General features: G+C 41.1%; 1 protein-coding gene across 2 annotated transcripts in view; it reads right to left on the bottom strand.

Annotated features, from left to right (window-relative positions):
- LOC128758710 (zinc finger protein 609-like) overlaps positions 1-16,306 on the bottom strand; it is a 67,023-nt gene that overhangs the window by 8,627 nt on the left and 42,090 nt on the right. For both annotated transcript variants that reach the window (XM_053864951.1, XM_053864952.1), the window contains exons 3-4: positions 11,899-12,124; positions 677-764 (exon numbers count right to left, since the gene is read on the bottom strand). In XM_053864951.1, coding sequence (XP_053720926.1) covers positions 677-764; positions 11,899-12,124 — 314 coding nt within the window. The remainder of the gene's footprint in view (positions 1-676; positions 765-11,898; positions 12,125-16,306) is intronic.

Genomic DNA, 16,306 nt, shown 5'->3' with positions numbered 1-16,306 from the left:
CCATCAGTCAAACACTTAAAATAGCTGTACGGCCTTTCGCCTCTATATCAGCGAGGTAATTATTTTGCTGCACAGCAGTGAAGGTTGGCAGTCTGTGACAATGAAAAACATCAGGATAGTGTGACTCACGGCTTCCTCCACAAGCCTCTCCAAACAATTTCCAGGGGACGTGAACACATCCAAAGGAATTCAAACCCATTACAAGTGCAGCTTTATATGCAGTCTGTTCCTTCAAAGCGTCGTGAATTATTCATAGTGTGGCCTTAATGTAGTCGTGCTGCAAACTTCAGAGCTTGTGAATAGGAGCACAACATTCCTCATTTACTGGACCTGACTGTGATGCACTAGCGTGAGAGTCCGCTATTAGCATAGCGTCACTTATAAAGAGATACGTGCGTTTAAAAAAACTACAATGTTACGTAAGACTGCATGAACGAAAAGTTCATGTGGATGACAACTGCAGGAAATTAAAATACTTGGATTCAACTAGAAGGATGGGAGCATGTTACTTCAATTATCTGTGGAACAAGTGGCTTGTCAGAATGTTTTCCTTCGGTTTGGAGTGAAGACAACCAACAAGAACTGGCTCAATCATTACTAACTTCATAAAATGTCTGACAGTGAAAGCAATTCTAAATACTAAACATGCTCATACTGCGTAATGAGCCTTATTTACCGTGGCGGGGCCCAGTCGTGACGTGTACAGTCCAGAAGTGTTCCCACATACGTCTTGTTTCTCCAGGTGACGTTCACCACCAGCATGCCTGGAAAAGAAATGTGAAAACCATTAGGAAAACAACAGACAGCTTGGAATGATACTGCTAGGAGAAAGCACTTTTAAATGTCCAATGTTAAACAAAACTTTGAGTATTTCATGTCATATAATAAGAGCAAAAAAAACTCGCAGGTACTGAGCAAGCTACCGCTGCGGTTTCCTCAATGTCAGAAGGAACAAGCTCCTCAACTACAAATTTAGTGTGACCAGTTATGTTTGACAGACTTGAGCGCAGTGTACAAGAAAAGCTGCTTGACCTCATAGGTATTGCTGCAATCTGTCATACTGAAAAGGCTTCCGTGTTGCCACTGGGAAAGTGTGAACGTGGAAGCAGTCACGGTCTGACCCGTCGAGACTGCGACACTTGATCTACCACTTTAAATCTAAACTTGGTTCCAGCACGACTTGGTAGGGCGTTTTCAAAGCGAGAAACACAATACTCTTCATCTTGAAACCTTTTTTGAGTCATCAAAATGCCACTTCATCGTTGATTTAAAAGATAATTTAGACATAGCAGCAGAGTTGAGAAATAATTGGCGGGTACGAGTAACCAATTACCTGCTCATGAGTACTTCTAAACAAGTCAATGCATCTGTGGAAATACACTAGAAACATATAGTCTTACAAGCAGGAAGTTTAACAATGGCTCAAAGACCCAGGGGATTTATACAAAACCATAGCCAACACAAGCGCTTTCGCCAAACACCACCTTTACATGGAATTACTTCATCCTGGCCAAACAGGAAATGAGACGTTCATTTTTATATAATTTAGCAGATTTGCTTTCCACTGAAACATTTTTTCCAAAGCGGATGATTGAAGACTTTCCCTGAGGGGCCACATTGATTATCTTACCAGGCTTAAGACCTCCCCTTTTTCAATAAAACAGATGTGGTTCAACAGATTATATATTTCAATGAAAATCAGGAACGCAGTTTGAAACTGTTGAGTGACATCTCACCTAAATTTCAACACCAACTGGCCCTGAATTTGAGCCAACTCTAAGATCTGCTATCATACTGTGTGTCTTCCAACAAAGCTGAATAGCACAACACACACACTGAAATCACTCAAATCCGTCCCACGTTTCCTTATAAATAATGACTCTCAGTCACAGGAACATTAACTATCAATTTCCCACAGCCATTTCATCCAACTTTGTAAGCTAATGAATGAGTTTAACACATTGTACAATACAGTAATCAATAGCTTGAAGGAGCTTTGGTCAACACAGAAGCAAAAATAGATTTAAAAACATTGTATTATTATTATTATGATGATAGCCGATTTGGCAAACGGGAAGTAATAGCAGCTTTTTGGCCACTTCAAGGCCCCAGCATCTCCTCTGCTCTGCCTCTCTTGCTGTGATATTGACCTCAGCCTGCCACTTCAGCACTGCAGAGAAACTGGAGGCTGCAGTCTGCTAACTTATCTAATGGCACAGGAATGCTGGCTGGCAGCTTCCACCCCTACCACTATTTTATTAGTTTAGGAAAGCTCGCTCTAGCGCACCCCATTTTCCCTCTCTCCTTCACCCTAGCCCTCATTTCCTCTCTTCAATGGCATAACCATCCGCAACGTACAATCTCCTGAACTCCCACACACAAGTCGCAGTTCAAACCTCATTTTCTTCTCTTGCCAGCGGCAAAAGACAGCAAGTGTATAAGGCGTTTATTTATATGTATTCCAGGACCTGCTGGCGTTTAGCTACAAGGCTTCTTCCTCAATCCAGGAAAGAAGTATGTGCTTGGTCAAGGCTGGATCAGACTGGATCCACCCGCTGGAACGATCCTCAAGTTCAGATTTCTATCACATTAAAGGGAGCAGGCCTTCTCAAAACCGCCTTCCACAGCCCCCCCTCTCACTCCAGCACTCCAAACACTCAAGCACAAAATGGCTCTGGCAGCTGGCTGTGGCAGGATGTAAATCAAGGTGGTGAGTGAATGACCAGCCTTTCTTCGTGTGCTGCGTTCACCACATTCTTGACCCCTTTGGTTAGAGAGGATTGCAGGGAAGTGCAATGAGCGCCTGTCAGAACTAATAAGAATGGAAGTATAGTTTGTAATATGACACTATAAGGTAACAGTTGAAATGCTGATTAAAATTGGGACTGCATTGTTTTACAACTGAGAATCTCTCGCTTGAAAAAAACATTTCATTTGCTCCATTTGTAGTCGAATAAACATGTTATTATGGCAAAACACTGATGATGGCAAAGAATTTTAAGTATTTAAAATCTTTTTCCTGACTAAATCATCTCATCCACTCGTTTTACATGTCAAAATAACAGGTTTTCATTGTGCAAATAGTCATTCAAAACAATAATCCACTGTCATTTTAAGATGTATATAATTAGACAAGACATTTGCATGAAGTGCACACATTCACGCAAGAAGCAGTAAACCTTTAGCTCACCACTGTAACACCATCAGAAACGCAGAATGCTACAACGCAGTTACACAAGGCTGGACTCATTATTTGAACGTGCTTCTGCATGGATCGCACAGTTGCTTGCATCACTTGTCTGAGGGAAGCAAGTGTTGATACGACCAGGTGCTGAACCTGTCCCTAAATACAACTGAGGGCCAGTTTATAGTCTAAAATGTAATCTACCAAAACGCAGGTAAACATCTAAATATAGACCAAAAACACCACACCTTTGTCTGTAGAGAAAAGACAGTGTAAGCCACAGTTCTGGAGAAATGTGCTTCATGATTAAGATTGGTGGTTGTCATAAAACCATACGCGAAACGTTGACATATTGCGATCATGAAAACAGATGCAACAAAAAGAAATAACAATTTGAATGTTAACATCTGTAATTGCCAGTGACTGAATCGGGCCGGCTAATGATCCAGGCTGGACCAGATTCAAACATGAAGGAGAAAGAGGAGTAGTAACCAATGAATCATATTTCGCCCAAAAATAGGAACAAACATGACAAGACAAGTGTTAATCGCAAGACAACTATTGATGATCTTGAAGGGGTGAAGCAGCAAGCATTTCAACTATGGATTGGACCACACATTATTATTGGCTGTGCTCTGAGCAGCTCCATCATCATCTGCACCAGACATCTGTCTTTAACGCTGGCTCGGGGCCATGAGGTACTTTCTCTGAACACCTATAAAACAGTGATGAGCTCCACACTCCAGACTTTATGTAGGACACTCTCACGGCTTGATTAGAAAAAATGGGTCAAACTAGTTATGACCTCAAAAAGTACTCATTACAGAGTGAAACTTTTAAGTGTTTAATTAACATCTCACTGAGAAATCATTCAGAGGTAGATCGAATATGTATCGTAAAATAAAGTGTCACGACGCACCACATTCACCCACAAAGAAACAGAATGTGTGGGTTTGTAGACAGTTTTCTTTTGCTTTTAGTAGCAAGCTTTTTGTCTCAGTAAAACACATCTTGAAGAGAATACTTTTTTTCATCACGTAATACGAAGTAAATATGCGAGTGCAAGTATATGCAAGTTATTCATGTCAACAGGTCAGTCCTACCACTTTTTACACTGTATGTTCTTATTCAGCATATGTTTGTTCTTAATAAAAGAGAGCTTATATTTCCATGGTATTTGTTAAATGAAGGAACATGTAAAACATATACACATGTATTCATGAATGTCAAACCACAATATTTTATTAGTAATTACTATAACGGGACAAAAAAGTTCACTTCCCTGAAAGGAAAGTTGCAGGAAAAAAGCCAACAAAAACAAACAAATTTCACAAGAAACACAGATCTTTCAGTGTGAGACCATGTGTTTGCACGCTGGGAGTTGCATATCAGCGCCTCTGTGATCTCCATTTACTTACTGGATTTGTTTCTGGAGAAGAAACAGAGAGGGGTTCAAAGATCATAAAATAAAACTTGATCTTTGAAACTGCGGCTCATCTGGGATTTGCTTTCCAAGGGAGGGCCGTCAAAGGGTGAAGGAAAGGGTCGGAATAATTTGGAGCAAACCCAATTTCCCTCGCACCCTCCCCCAGCCTTTACCACTTTTGTGTCAGCCTTATTAGGGTCATTCAGGACAGCTGAGTGAAGCCTACATTAATGAGAAGAATTGGCTGGTAATTTCACCGCCCATTTCCTTTCTGTGTAGTCAAACAACAAATGGCTGCTTGGACAACCCAGCACTTCGAGGGTTCAACTGAACCTGATCATTCTAAGAGGAGTAAGCACTATGTATTCAGAAGATTGGGCAACAACAGGGCAAAATCCTCCCTCCGTAACAGTCCAGTCGTCTCCTCCGCAGCCAGTGAAGGCCAAGGACTGCCCGCTTGACCTGTGCTCTGCTCAGACTAAACTGGAATTCAGTGGGGTTAATGGTATTTTCACTCAGTGACCTTGTCAAAAGGCCTTTTGTTGTCTTTGAAAAGAAGAAATCACTTTTGTGTGATAATGCAGCATGACACTATATGTCTGCTCTCGCTAATCTCAAAGTGAATGGCCCGATTCAGACTTGAATGACCCCTGTTTTAATCACAAGGAAAGCGACCGCCTCGGATACGGAGCGAGATCTTGACAGAGTTAATGTAATTATTGAAATATCCGACTTGAAAAACAGCTTGTTGTCTCCCCCCTCTGATTTCTGTGCAATGAAGCCGTCACGACTGCATGTTGACACGAAAGTGAGAACAATGAGGGTAAAAACGTCAGTGTTCATTACAGGAAGAAGATAAAAGATAGCCAGCTGCTGCCATGAGCAATGACTGTAACACTGACAAATGAGGCGTTTGTGCATTCAAGTGTCTGAGCATGTTTCCCAAGCTCCCTTTTACAAGTGTTTCTCCTCTCATGCTGGTAAAAATCAAGCACAGCACCTTCACTTAATTTGACACCACAATTCAAAGTTCGGTTTAACCATACCTAAAAACACATTTCACACCGGAACGGAGCCGCGCCGGTTCTGGTTCCCAAGCGCAGTTTTGAACAGGCTGCCGCGTTCAGACAGGGAAAATAACTGGTTCGGAGCCTGAAAATTTAGTTCGTGCCCGGAACCAAAAACAAGTTGGTTCGGGTTCGAACTGTGACATCATCGGTAGATATGTCATATTCTCTGTTCACAAAATGCGAAGGAAGCAGATGAAGTGGTGTGAAAACAAATCAACTATGCTATGTTTTCTTGGTACTGACAAAAGCCAGACAGTCACGTCTGCAAAACATGTCGCTATTATACACACTTGTTACACAGCAGAGACAAAACGCATCAGAGGTATTTGTCTTGTCTTTTCATCACCAAAAGTCGTTGCAAGCTTGACTATAGTCTGTGTAAAGCAATGTTTTTAGAATACAGGGCTGCCAACCTATATTCTAATGTGCGAGACATGTGGGGGTGGTGTCAGGTCTGTGAAGATCCATCGACGAGGAGAGGAAGGTACATTGATACGTTTTATTAGGATCATTGTGGTTGTCAAAAGCACAGTTACTGCCTTGTTATTTACTTTTGCATTTGGCTCAAATCAGCAAAATGAATACATTTTAATTGAAAATTAATGCATAATAGAGACCACATGGACGTGAACCAGCAACCTTGGAATCTACGTGGCTGTGCTCTGACCACCACACTACCACAAAGTCACGTGTTCATGAGTGCTTTGTCGAGCACATTGCACTACATTTATCACACATGTTCAGTCCGTTCAGCTAGAAATGTGCGAGACCTGGAAAGTGTGAGGGTATGACAAGCTTTATTTGCATGTGTCTCACTTCAATAGGGTGAGTGTTGGCAGTCCTGCCGAATATCTGAGCGCCAGAGTGTTGTTTACTTTCACCTGAGTGTCAGACTTTATAGAGCCCCCCCACTTTTGTACCGCTTAAACCAGTCTGAACGCTGGCTGGTTCAATAGAAGGCACCAAGGTTCTCAGAGTCCCAAACAGGACATGTTTGGTTTTGTTTTCTGACCCCATGCCACTGCTATTTTACTGTGTATTACTTCAATACATTCATTCATGTGAGGCTTTTTTATGTTTTATATTGTTGGAATGGCTACGATGTTGCGGCCAACCAGGCCTGGACTCTTGTCAAAGAGTTTTTTTTATCACAACAAGTTTCATGGGGTTAAATAAAAGTTGCTGATTGAGGGATCTGCAAAGATAGATTGTGTGCTCAAGTTGTGAGCAATCAGATTAGAAGTGTCATATATTACGCCTCATTTGTGCTACGACTGCTAGAGTGAATATCGTTTAAGATTCACAGCATTCTCTCGCAAATTAGGTGCGAAGACTTCCGTTCCATCTATTTTCACCATTTTGTAAACATCACTCAATTGCTGGTGTATGAAGCAGTCAAAAAGAGTCTAAACCCTGGCCAGTCCTGGGTCTGGTTACTGTCTCTGTGCTTATTTTAGGTGCAACATTGTATAGCATAAGATAAAACATAAGTAACTGACCTGTGTGGCGGCTTTAATAGGACCACCATTCCAATAAAATGTACGCCACTTTGAGTGTTGTGTATGAGATGGTTTCTGTAACATTAGCCACACAAACAAGGCATTTCATGTTCGGATGGAAGACATTTCTCATCTTTGCTCTCACTGACAGGAAAAAAAGAGTAGTTCTCAAGTACTAATAGCTAATACCAGAGTTTGAAAAGCATGTGATCCAAAGTTACCATTAACAAACACACTTAATCTCCATTCTATTTCGAATTTTCCCTGCAGTTTTACAGCAATATTGCTTACAAAGCGGGTCTTAATCACTTAATGGCATTGAAGCAGCGATTTGATGTTTATTTACAGACCAATTAATCTCCTTAACCATGCAGCTCAAAATTTTTACAGAAGTAATACTGGATTTATTCACAGACTAATAAGTGCTGCCAATACACACTTTGGATTTTAGAGACTCTTGTTTACGAACTATTAGATAAACATGCAACTATTGAAAATCTAATTTCAAGGCTGTGTTGTGTTTGAACAGCTAAAGATACAAGGGGCAGAAAAAGATATGATCTCTGTGAATTATTTCATTTGATAATTCTATTTCAAGAAGAACACATCCAATCTTCCCAGGCTGCTGCCTGGTTCATGAGAGGTGAGCGTGCTGAAGTCACTCTCTTACTGAGAAGAATAAGAGCTGGTGAGAAGGTCAATTCTCTTATACCACTGAGAGGGAAGAAAAGAGCATTAATATTCTTTTCACATCTCTGCAGCATTATCAGCCGCATGCAGCAGTTTCTTGACAGAGAAACATCAGAACATGTTTACTCCTATTGAGACGGGAGATCACTAACAGCTGCAATATTTAGACTGACTGCAGTATAAATATTTGACCACTCTTTTTACACTTATATAGCATGGAATTTTTAAGGAGGCGTAGAGCTGTCTCTTTAAATGCTATCATGGAACATCAACAATTCCTTCTGTAAAACAGACCCTCTGGTGTTTTTCCAGAAAGAAGATTGTGCTGAGATTAGGAGAAAGACCTGCCAAATGTTCATCTATATATTGCAAACATGATACCTTATGACAACCACTGCAAGAACTACAAGCTTTCCTGGCATATGATTTACATTTAAGGGGCAATTTACATGCTTGAAAAACACAACGCTGTTGGACATTAAACACTGGAACAACTCTGGCGAAGAAAACAGAAAAGGAAGATGACTCATTTCTTAGATGAAATGTCACTATACACCACAGAGAGGAAGACTTCCAAAAAAGGAACCACACTCATCTCAAATAATAATCTTGAACTCATGCGATTGTCGAACCCCTACTTTGTGAGTCAAAGTGCTTTTATTTAATTCAACATCTTTGGTTACTTTCTAACTCTGGGGTGCCTGTCTATCGACAACAGTAACGCTCATGCTCTATCGTGAGCACACAGAGAGCAGCCATAGCTCACCCTTTTAAAACAGTCGACTACCGACAAAAGACGTCTTTCTCTTCATAAAATCCTCTTTTTTTTCTTCAAAGAAAATCCAAACGTCTGAACCTGAATATTCCTTTTACTGAGCAGCTTTTACTCATCTGCTAGACGCATGTACACGCCAAGATGACCTGATGTCAATTGTTGTGAACTAGTAATCCCCGTGCAAACATTTATAACAAACTGGTTTTAAATAGCTGCAGTCCTGTGTTGAGAATACCTGCTGCTCAATTGTTGGACGACTGAGGGGCGAAGCTATTCAGTTGTCACCCCCACCACCACTTCTCACCCCCTCTCTCTGTTCCCTCTGCCCTGCAGGAGAAGCCAAGGCATTCTGGGCTATGTTTCAAGAGCAATAAACTTCTCCAGCATTTTAGAGATGACATTTGGAAGTATCAGCATGCTAGAGCCTGGGAGGGTTTGGCCCATTGCAATGCCGACGTGACCCTGGGAGCTGCCACTGCCTCGTCTGTGCAGAGGGGATTTGTGTCAGTGCTGGGCCTTAAAATATACCCACACACCCACCCCCATTTTTCCTGTCAACGCTTTGCTCACCCCTTGGGGCAATTGAGTCACACATACAGACCCAGACTGGCTCACAGTTTTTTAAGATCCAGATATATTTGCGTTTGAATACAACAATATTTTTTGGTCCATCAATCCAAAGGTCCAAATTCTTGTTCTTCTTTTTTGCATTGAATTACGGTTGCAACTTCGTCCTGCAAGGATGAGAGGAAGCGGTGATGAAGCAGCTGTTGGAGTCAATGTCTTCATAGCTCTGTATGGAACTAAAGTGCGATGCTAATCAGGATGCCTCTGTTATGTGTTTGGCGCCTCTTTTCTGTTACCCCATCAAGGTCTGCTTTTCTTTCTCAGTCAGGTTCTTTCTTCCCTAATGGCACAAGCCGGTCGACAAATGTTTTAAGGGTTTTCTAAGCTTCTAATCTCAGAGAAATTTCTTAATGAGCAGGAGATCTGAGTGACGCTGGACTGCAGAAATGCAAGCATCAATAAAGGTGAAATCATTGGTCTCAAATAAAGACCTTCACTGATAATGCACACAAGCTCCTTCCCTGCACAATCAAAGAGACCAGAATCCTTCGACAAAACCATAACCTTTCAGCCAAAATAGCAGTGTCAATTCAGAGAGCAGGAAAAGGACAGGCTTGGATGGGAAACGGAAAGGGGGGCAGGGTGGAAGGATGGTAAATTACTCCGTGGGAGGTAGAGAATGAGGGAGTACAAACATAGTACTGGTGTTGGCTTTGAGCCATGTTTGTGTCAGTAACAGAAGTGGCCTTGTATCTTCCCAGCTGCCCAAGCACCCTGCCTGGCACTTGTTCTCTCCTAGTTTGCTAGGAAACAGAGTCAAGGGGTGACCGGCTTGATGCTAGGAAGGATAAGAGGAAAAGAGATGCCATAAAGACAAAACATGGGGAGAGTCTGTCACTGCTCGGGGAAGGGCAAAATTGCTTGGGGGCAAAGAAATAGGGGAGAGGGATCTTCCCAGTGTTTTGACATTGGAGACTTCTAAAGGCCACACGCAGTTCTTTTAAGGAACTCAAAACAAATTGAAGACAAAAAAAACGAAAAATGCTGTACTGATGTGACGTGCAGAATTTTAAAAGTCAATGCAAGCTACTTCATGCCTACATGACATTTTAGAAAGCAATTCAGTTGTGATTTGTTTCATAATCGTTGTTCATGTTTACGCTGTACGTTCATACAACAAAATATTTTATTTAGATGACCTAGTGTTGCTTTTATGCAGCAGTGCTCCACATAGATTTGGTGTCAGCAGCTTAAGTAAGTGACAAAGAAAGGCTGTTGTTCAGTTGCAACTAACCTGATTAGCTAATTGATTGCTTTACCTATTGAACAGCACTAAGTCAGACTAAGACAGTGGCTAGATTAAGCCTGTTGGTCGGATTGTAGCCTTATGTCACAATGTACGTGCAGGTGAGAGAGCGTGTGAATTACTCATCAATAGGTTGTGGTGCACAGGCACTAGTCCAATTAACCTGTGAGTCACTTAGGGGCTACAGATTTAGGAAAAAAGCAGCCAGTGGGATCGACCACATCGCTTCTTAAAATGGCTTTCAACAAAGGCAGGTAACATGGTTCGCGGCGAATTTAAATGACTTGCTCAGTCAAGTATAGGTAGGTGCGTATTATTTGTTACTTATTCTCAGAGTGATGACAAGCACTTGCTGCTATATTCATGTTGTGGTAGGAAGATTTATTATTACTTTTGGAGTATTTTTGGAAATAAAATATTTATAACTCATGTAAGAAGATGACTATTTCCACCTGCTCATGGTATAGTGATAAACACGTGTGCTAACACGAATTAACAACACAACTCTCGCCCCAACAGTGACCTTGATGTCATTTCCTTTAAGCAATAAATCACTTCTTGAACCATGCATGTAAGAACTAACTGCAAACGTAACTGCATAAAGATAGTTATATCACTTCAAACTTTGACCACAGTGTTCTATAAGTACATGTAATAAGTTATGACTTAAGCGGTGAAATTGCTGTCGACATAGTGAATCCAGTGATCCAGAAACCATTTCTCGTAACTCATTCTCCTTGGACACAGGATGACTCACCAAGCACCTATTGTCCTACTTCTGAAATCAATCTGTTCAGCACCGTCCAGCAACGTACCAATAATGCATCCACTATACTGTTACTGCATGGTTGTCTAGTAGATCCTAGTTAAACGTACTGTATTGATGACTATGAGCTAAAGCGTGACATCATCAACAAGCGACAGCACCAACATATTTTCCAAGCCAGATTCACTCACAAGGTCTAGATCTTTCTATCTTCCAGATTTGCACACCTTTTTCTGAATCAAATTCAAGCACTTTCCCAGAACTTTCAAGGTGCATTGTCATGAATTTCTGCAGCACTCTACAGTAGTGGTAAACCAGGTGTGTACAAAGACAGATGGAACCAGAATTGTTTGCAGTAGTAGCAAAGTATATATTGGAGGGAGAAAGTGTGAAAAATATGAACATGATTTTCATGCTGTGAGAATTTTTATGGGTGTTGAAGAATAATCATTCTGTTGTAGCTGATACAATACACTGACCACACCGCCACCACTAGCTATGAAAATTTTTTTTATATCCCACTCAAGTCCTACTTCTTCCTGGTTAGACAGCTGGTCATTCAAAAGACTGAAAAAGTAGAAGCCCTGACATGATCATCTTAATGATCTGACTTACCATCCTCCGTTTCCTGCCAGACAATGCCTTCAAGGTTGACACTGGTACCAGGCTCACAAGGTCCCAAACACTCTGGTTCAGTCGATAGGGCCACATCAGATGTGTTCACTGCCACCGAGCGTGTCCGCACCATTATCTGCTCACACGGTGAGGCAATCTCGCTGTTGCCGACCGTGGCCAGGAGGTGGAGGGGGGGAGGGGCTGGTGTGGAGACCGGCGATTCCATCTGCAAGAAAGAAGTGCAGTGTTCATAGATATATAAACACATGACACACTCCACAACCACAGTGTAAATACATACAGAGCAGATGTTTACACATGGAGGGTGAATAGCAGACTGAGCAGAAGGGAACATAAAGCTAAGCACATGGGCGACACCGTGGCATGTCAATTTAGCCGAAAGGGAGAAGACAACAGGGAAGCGTGCTCCACTGCCATTCTTCAAACTAAGGGGTTATTAGCATAAGAGGAAAACAGAAGATGGCATGTGAAGTGATCTGGCAGTATCTGCGGTGGTACAGAATTAACCATGCTAACTGTTCCCCTACCCACATAACTGAGCTTCTTCTCCGACAACAAATGGCCTCACAGCCTGATCACTCATTAATTCTCTCAGTTAAAAGCAAGCTGCGGCTACCGAGCTGGAGGACTGGCTGTCAGTTATTCGTTCCACTGGTTTTTGGCTCACTGTAACAACACCCAAGAGACAGCGGTGCCTCCATGGAAACTAAAAAAGAACAAGCCGGGTGAAGAGAATCATTAGGAATCCATTGATGGATGGCACGTGGGAGCAGTGGCGGTAGGGAAGCATGGAGGCGCTGAGAGACAGGACGATTGATGGTGATCTCCGGGCCACAGGGACACCACACTTAGAGCCCTTTATTCAAAGCAGGTAAAATTATAAAGCTTCAACTCATTAGCAGTGAGCGGACATACAGCTGACACATCATAGATTTCATCAATGGCACACTACACACACACACAAACTAACTAACTATATCGTGGTAAACACAGCAGCTCTCAGTTTTTTCAGGGTATATTTGCAGCAGTGTGTCATCAGATTTTCCCATCGCACTGGTATTGACGGTATAGACCCTTAACACAGCTGAAATTGAACATACAATTGGTTAGTGTTCCACAGTTCCTCCAAATGAATCTTTCTTCGCCAGGATGTATGGTGGAATTAGCTCCGGGAAATAGCGGTGGATAATGAGTGAACAAAAGGACTAGGCATCATTGAATATCTTCCGCAGCTGAATAGAAACCCCATCAGTTTATCGCTGTATCTGCATTCAGATGCAGAACGTATTAAGACAACACACAGCATGGCAAAGACAAATGGGAAAGGTCACACATAACAATTGCCATGATTAGTGTACGAACAATTGTTTGATGTCGAGCAGTCAAGTGGAAATAATCCGTTCATAGCAGATTGGAGTGAGAATGTCAAGCAATTGGCTTCTGTATGTTTCTTGGCTTCAGGGCATCATTTTTTTTCTACTGTGAGTTTACAATTATGCGTCGGTTCACAATACGAAGTTAAAACAAGAAGAGCCATTTCATCATTTGGTAGCACATACAATGGCGTAAGCCACATTAACAGGAGAAGAGAATATATAGTAATGTCAAGCTGCCAACATTGAACGAGACGTGAAAAATACACTTGCTGAATAACAAGTTCACTGTACAAAGTAAGCCCAACCAAACTAAAAAAGGTGGCTTCTCATAGTCACATATCACGTCTCATATTTGCAGTTTGCAGCGTATTTTAATAAATTCAAGTAACAAAGAAAATCTACTATTATTGGAGTATTGGTGGATTCATTTGGGCTCAGTGAGTCAAGCTTGATGACATTCTAGACTTTCTAATCTTTCAGGCATGATGTGGCCAAGCTGACGGTCTACACAACCAAGGACAGAAGACAAGTAATCGCCCGTGAGGTCTCCAGTTTTACACTGAAGAAGAGTGATAAATTAAAAATTGAAGGGGAAAATCCAATTGCACATTTTACGACAACACATATCAATATACTGTGAGATTTCATGAAGGTTTCAACCAGCTAGTGATCTATTGTTTGACCCCAAAATGCCTTACGAATATATATTTTTAACAACAATAATAATACAATGAAAGCACCAATAGGCTTTTTCTTTAGAACATTTCCCTCCTAGTTTACTGAATAAAAACAAATATACCAACTTATTTAATGGCAGATTTCAAAATACAAATACAGTAAACACTATGAAACACGAAAAAGGAACCAAAGGAAAAGATGGGAAAAAAAAACAAAGCAGAGCAAGGAACCTTTTACGACTAATGTTATGAGCAATGTTTTATTTCCTTCTTCTGTCAGTGGATAAGTATTTTCACCGCCTGCAGCAGATTATAAAATTCAAACCACACAATACATTTTTGAGGTTTTAAGAAACTGTATGTCAGTGGGGGTGGGACATTACTAGTCCCCTTTGGATGTTAAAATGAACAATGACAAACCACCTACTTTGAAAGTCAGGCAAATCGTTTGACAGACACCAAAGTTTGTCAGGAAAACCCCACTGTCAAATATCGGGCGTAACTGACAGTCAATATCAAGTAAATCTGGATGTTTGTTTGCCATGTAATGATGGTAGCATGTCAAGCACTCACAATTTACTAGTGGCAGACGCATGCACCTTTTCTGCCGGACACATTTATTCAGCTCAAACTTGTTCATCAGAGCAGAGATTAAGAGACAAGTGCTGAACTTGGCCAAGGATTACAAAGAGATTAGAATGCAGTGTCAAACTGAGACACCTGTCTTAGCCGTCTTAAGGAGCTGATAATGATCTTGACCAAAACAGGCCTCAAATTCCAGTAGCATTACATCAACACAGGAAGAAATGCACACCGGGGTGATTTTTCTTTAATTAATTTTGACTATTTAAAATAATCAATAAAAAACAGTCCATGTATAGAACGGTCCATAATTGCCATATAAATTGGAATACGATAGCAATCTCACTTTTCATTGTTGGAGACCCATTTTTGCGCACAGATATGTTAAAAACACAAATTCTACTCCATTGGGTTATGAGGTGGAGTTGGAGGTGATAAACATCATTTCCTGTTTTTCTAAGATTCAATCGCAGCTGGCTTGAAAAAAATACAGCAGTAAATTCGTCACATTGATATGCATGGGAGATGATGCACATCATGAAGCCAACTATATGCATTTAAAGTTCTTTCAGGCCAGATGAAATGGCTTGGTGGGTCTGATTTGAACCACAGGTTTAACACCTGAGGTGAAGCATATAAACAACACAAGAGAATAGCAGACTTAATTAGTAGATAAGAGTAATAGAAAATAGTTTATTCCAGTGCTGGGCGGTTGAAGGAGTTACATCAGTAGACAAAAATAAAGAGACTTTAGAGCAATGTTATCAAAACACGAATATCGTGCTGATGAGCGGGAGAAAAAAACGCTAAATATTCAGTCCATTCTTCTTGAAATTGCAGATTTCTACAGCCACCTTTCCAACAGCACTGGACTTGGAAGACGCCATAGTCTTGCAATAAAGCCAGCAAAGTGTGTACACAAAGAAATCTGTGTCCATTATTCAACATTTTTTGTGTTGCTGCGAGTTAACATGCCACGATTCGGTTCCGGCATCAGTCAGTAATCCAAAAGATCCCATAACAATGCTTAAAACAATACCACTGAAGTCATTACTTTTAGAGGGCAAATGAAGCCAGTAAAAGTGCACATTAAAATAAATGATCATTGCTTTGTCATTTGTCAAGATTCTACCTGTATGTGATTCATGGTGTATATTAAACTGAGATGGAGACTCCACTGACTTCATCATGACTGAGGTAACAAATGTTTGTCCCTCACTTTTAAGAAGTATTCAGTCATGACAATCAAAGCCAAGAATAAGCGGATCAACTATATTGTAAGTATTGCACATATCATTTCAAAATTGACAATGACAACAGTTGACTTGTAGGCCGTCGTCTTAGTAATATATTCATGACTACAATTCAAGAACGAGGGAGCGATTGTGTCAACCTCGCTCAGTCACCTGAACATGGTGTTGGTTGCATCTGCATGAGTTATTGATCAGCTGAGCCTTTCATCCACACACGTCTGTATGACCCTACTGCAACTTAAGAAAAACAATGAGCTCCCCATTACAGAGTCAGAGTGCATTTCCAGCGAACATATGTAAACGTCTTTTTCAATTTGTCAAGATTGATGCGTAGTTCAACCTTGTCATCTGTCCACACCAACGTCATTTCACTCTTGTGGTTGCATACGCTGCTCAAGCCCTCATATATAAGCCACGCCTCACTATCTTTTTCATGACAGAGCGTTGCAACATCACGTGTAGGTTGGGATGGAACGTGTACTACATAATTTTCAGTTTT

This window comes from Synchiropus splendidus, chromosome 5, assembly GCF_027744825.2.
Source record: "Synchiropus splendidus isolate RoL2022-P1 chromosome 5, RoL_Sspl_1.0, whole genome shotgun sequence".
NCBI classification, from domain to species: domain Eukaryota; kingdom Metazoa; phylum Chordata; class Actinopteri; order Syngnathiformes; family Callionymidae; genus Synchiropus; species Synchiropus splendidus.
The sequence above is the reverse complement of the archived record's forward strand: the minus strand, read 5'-3'. Positions and strand labels throughout refer to the sequence as shown.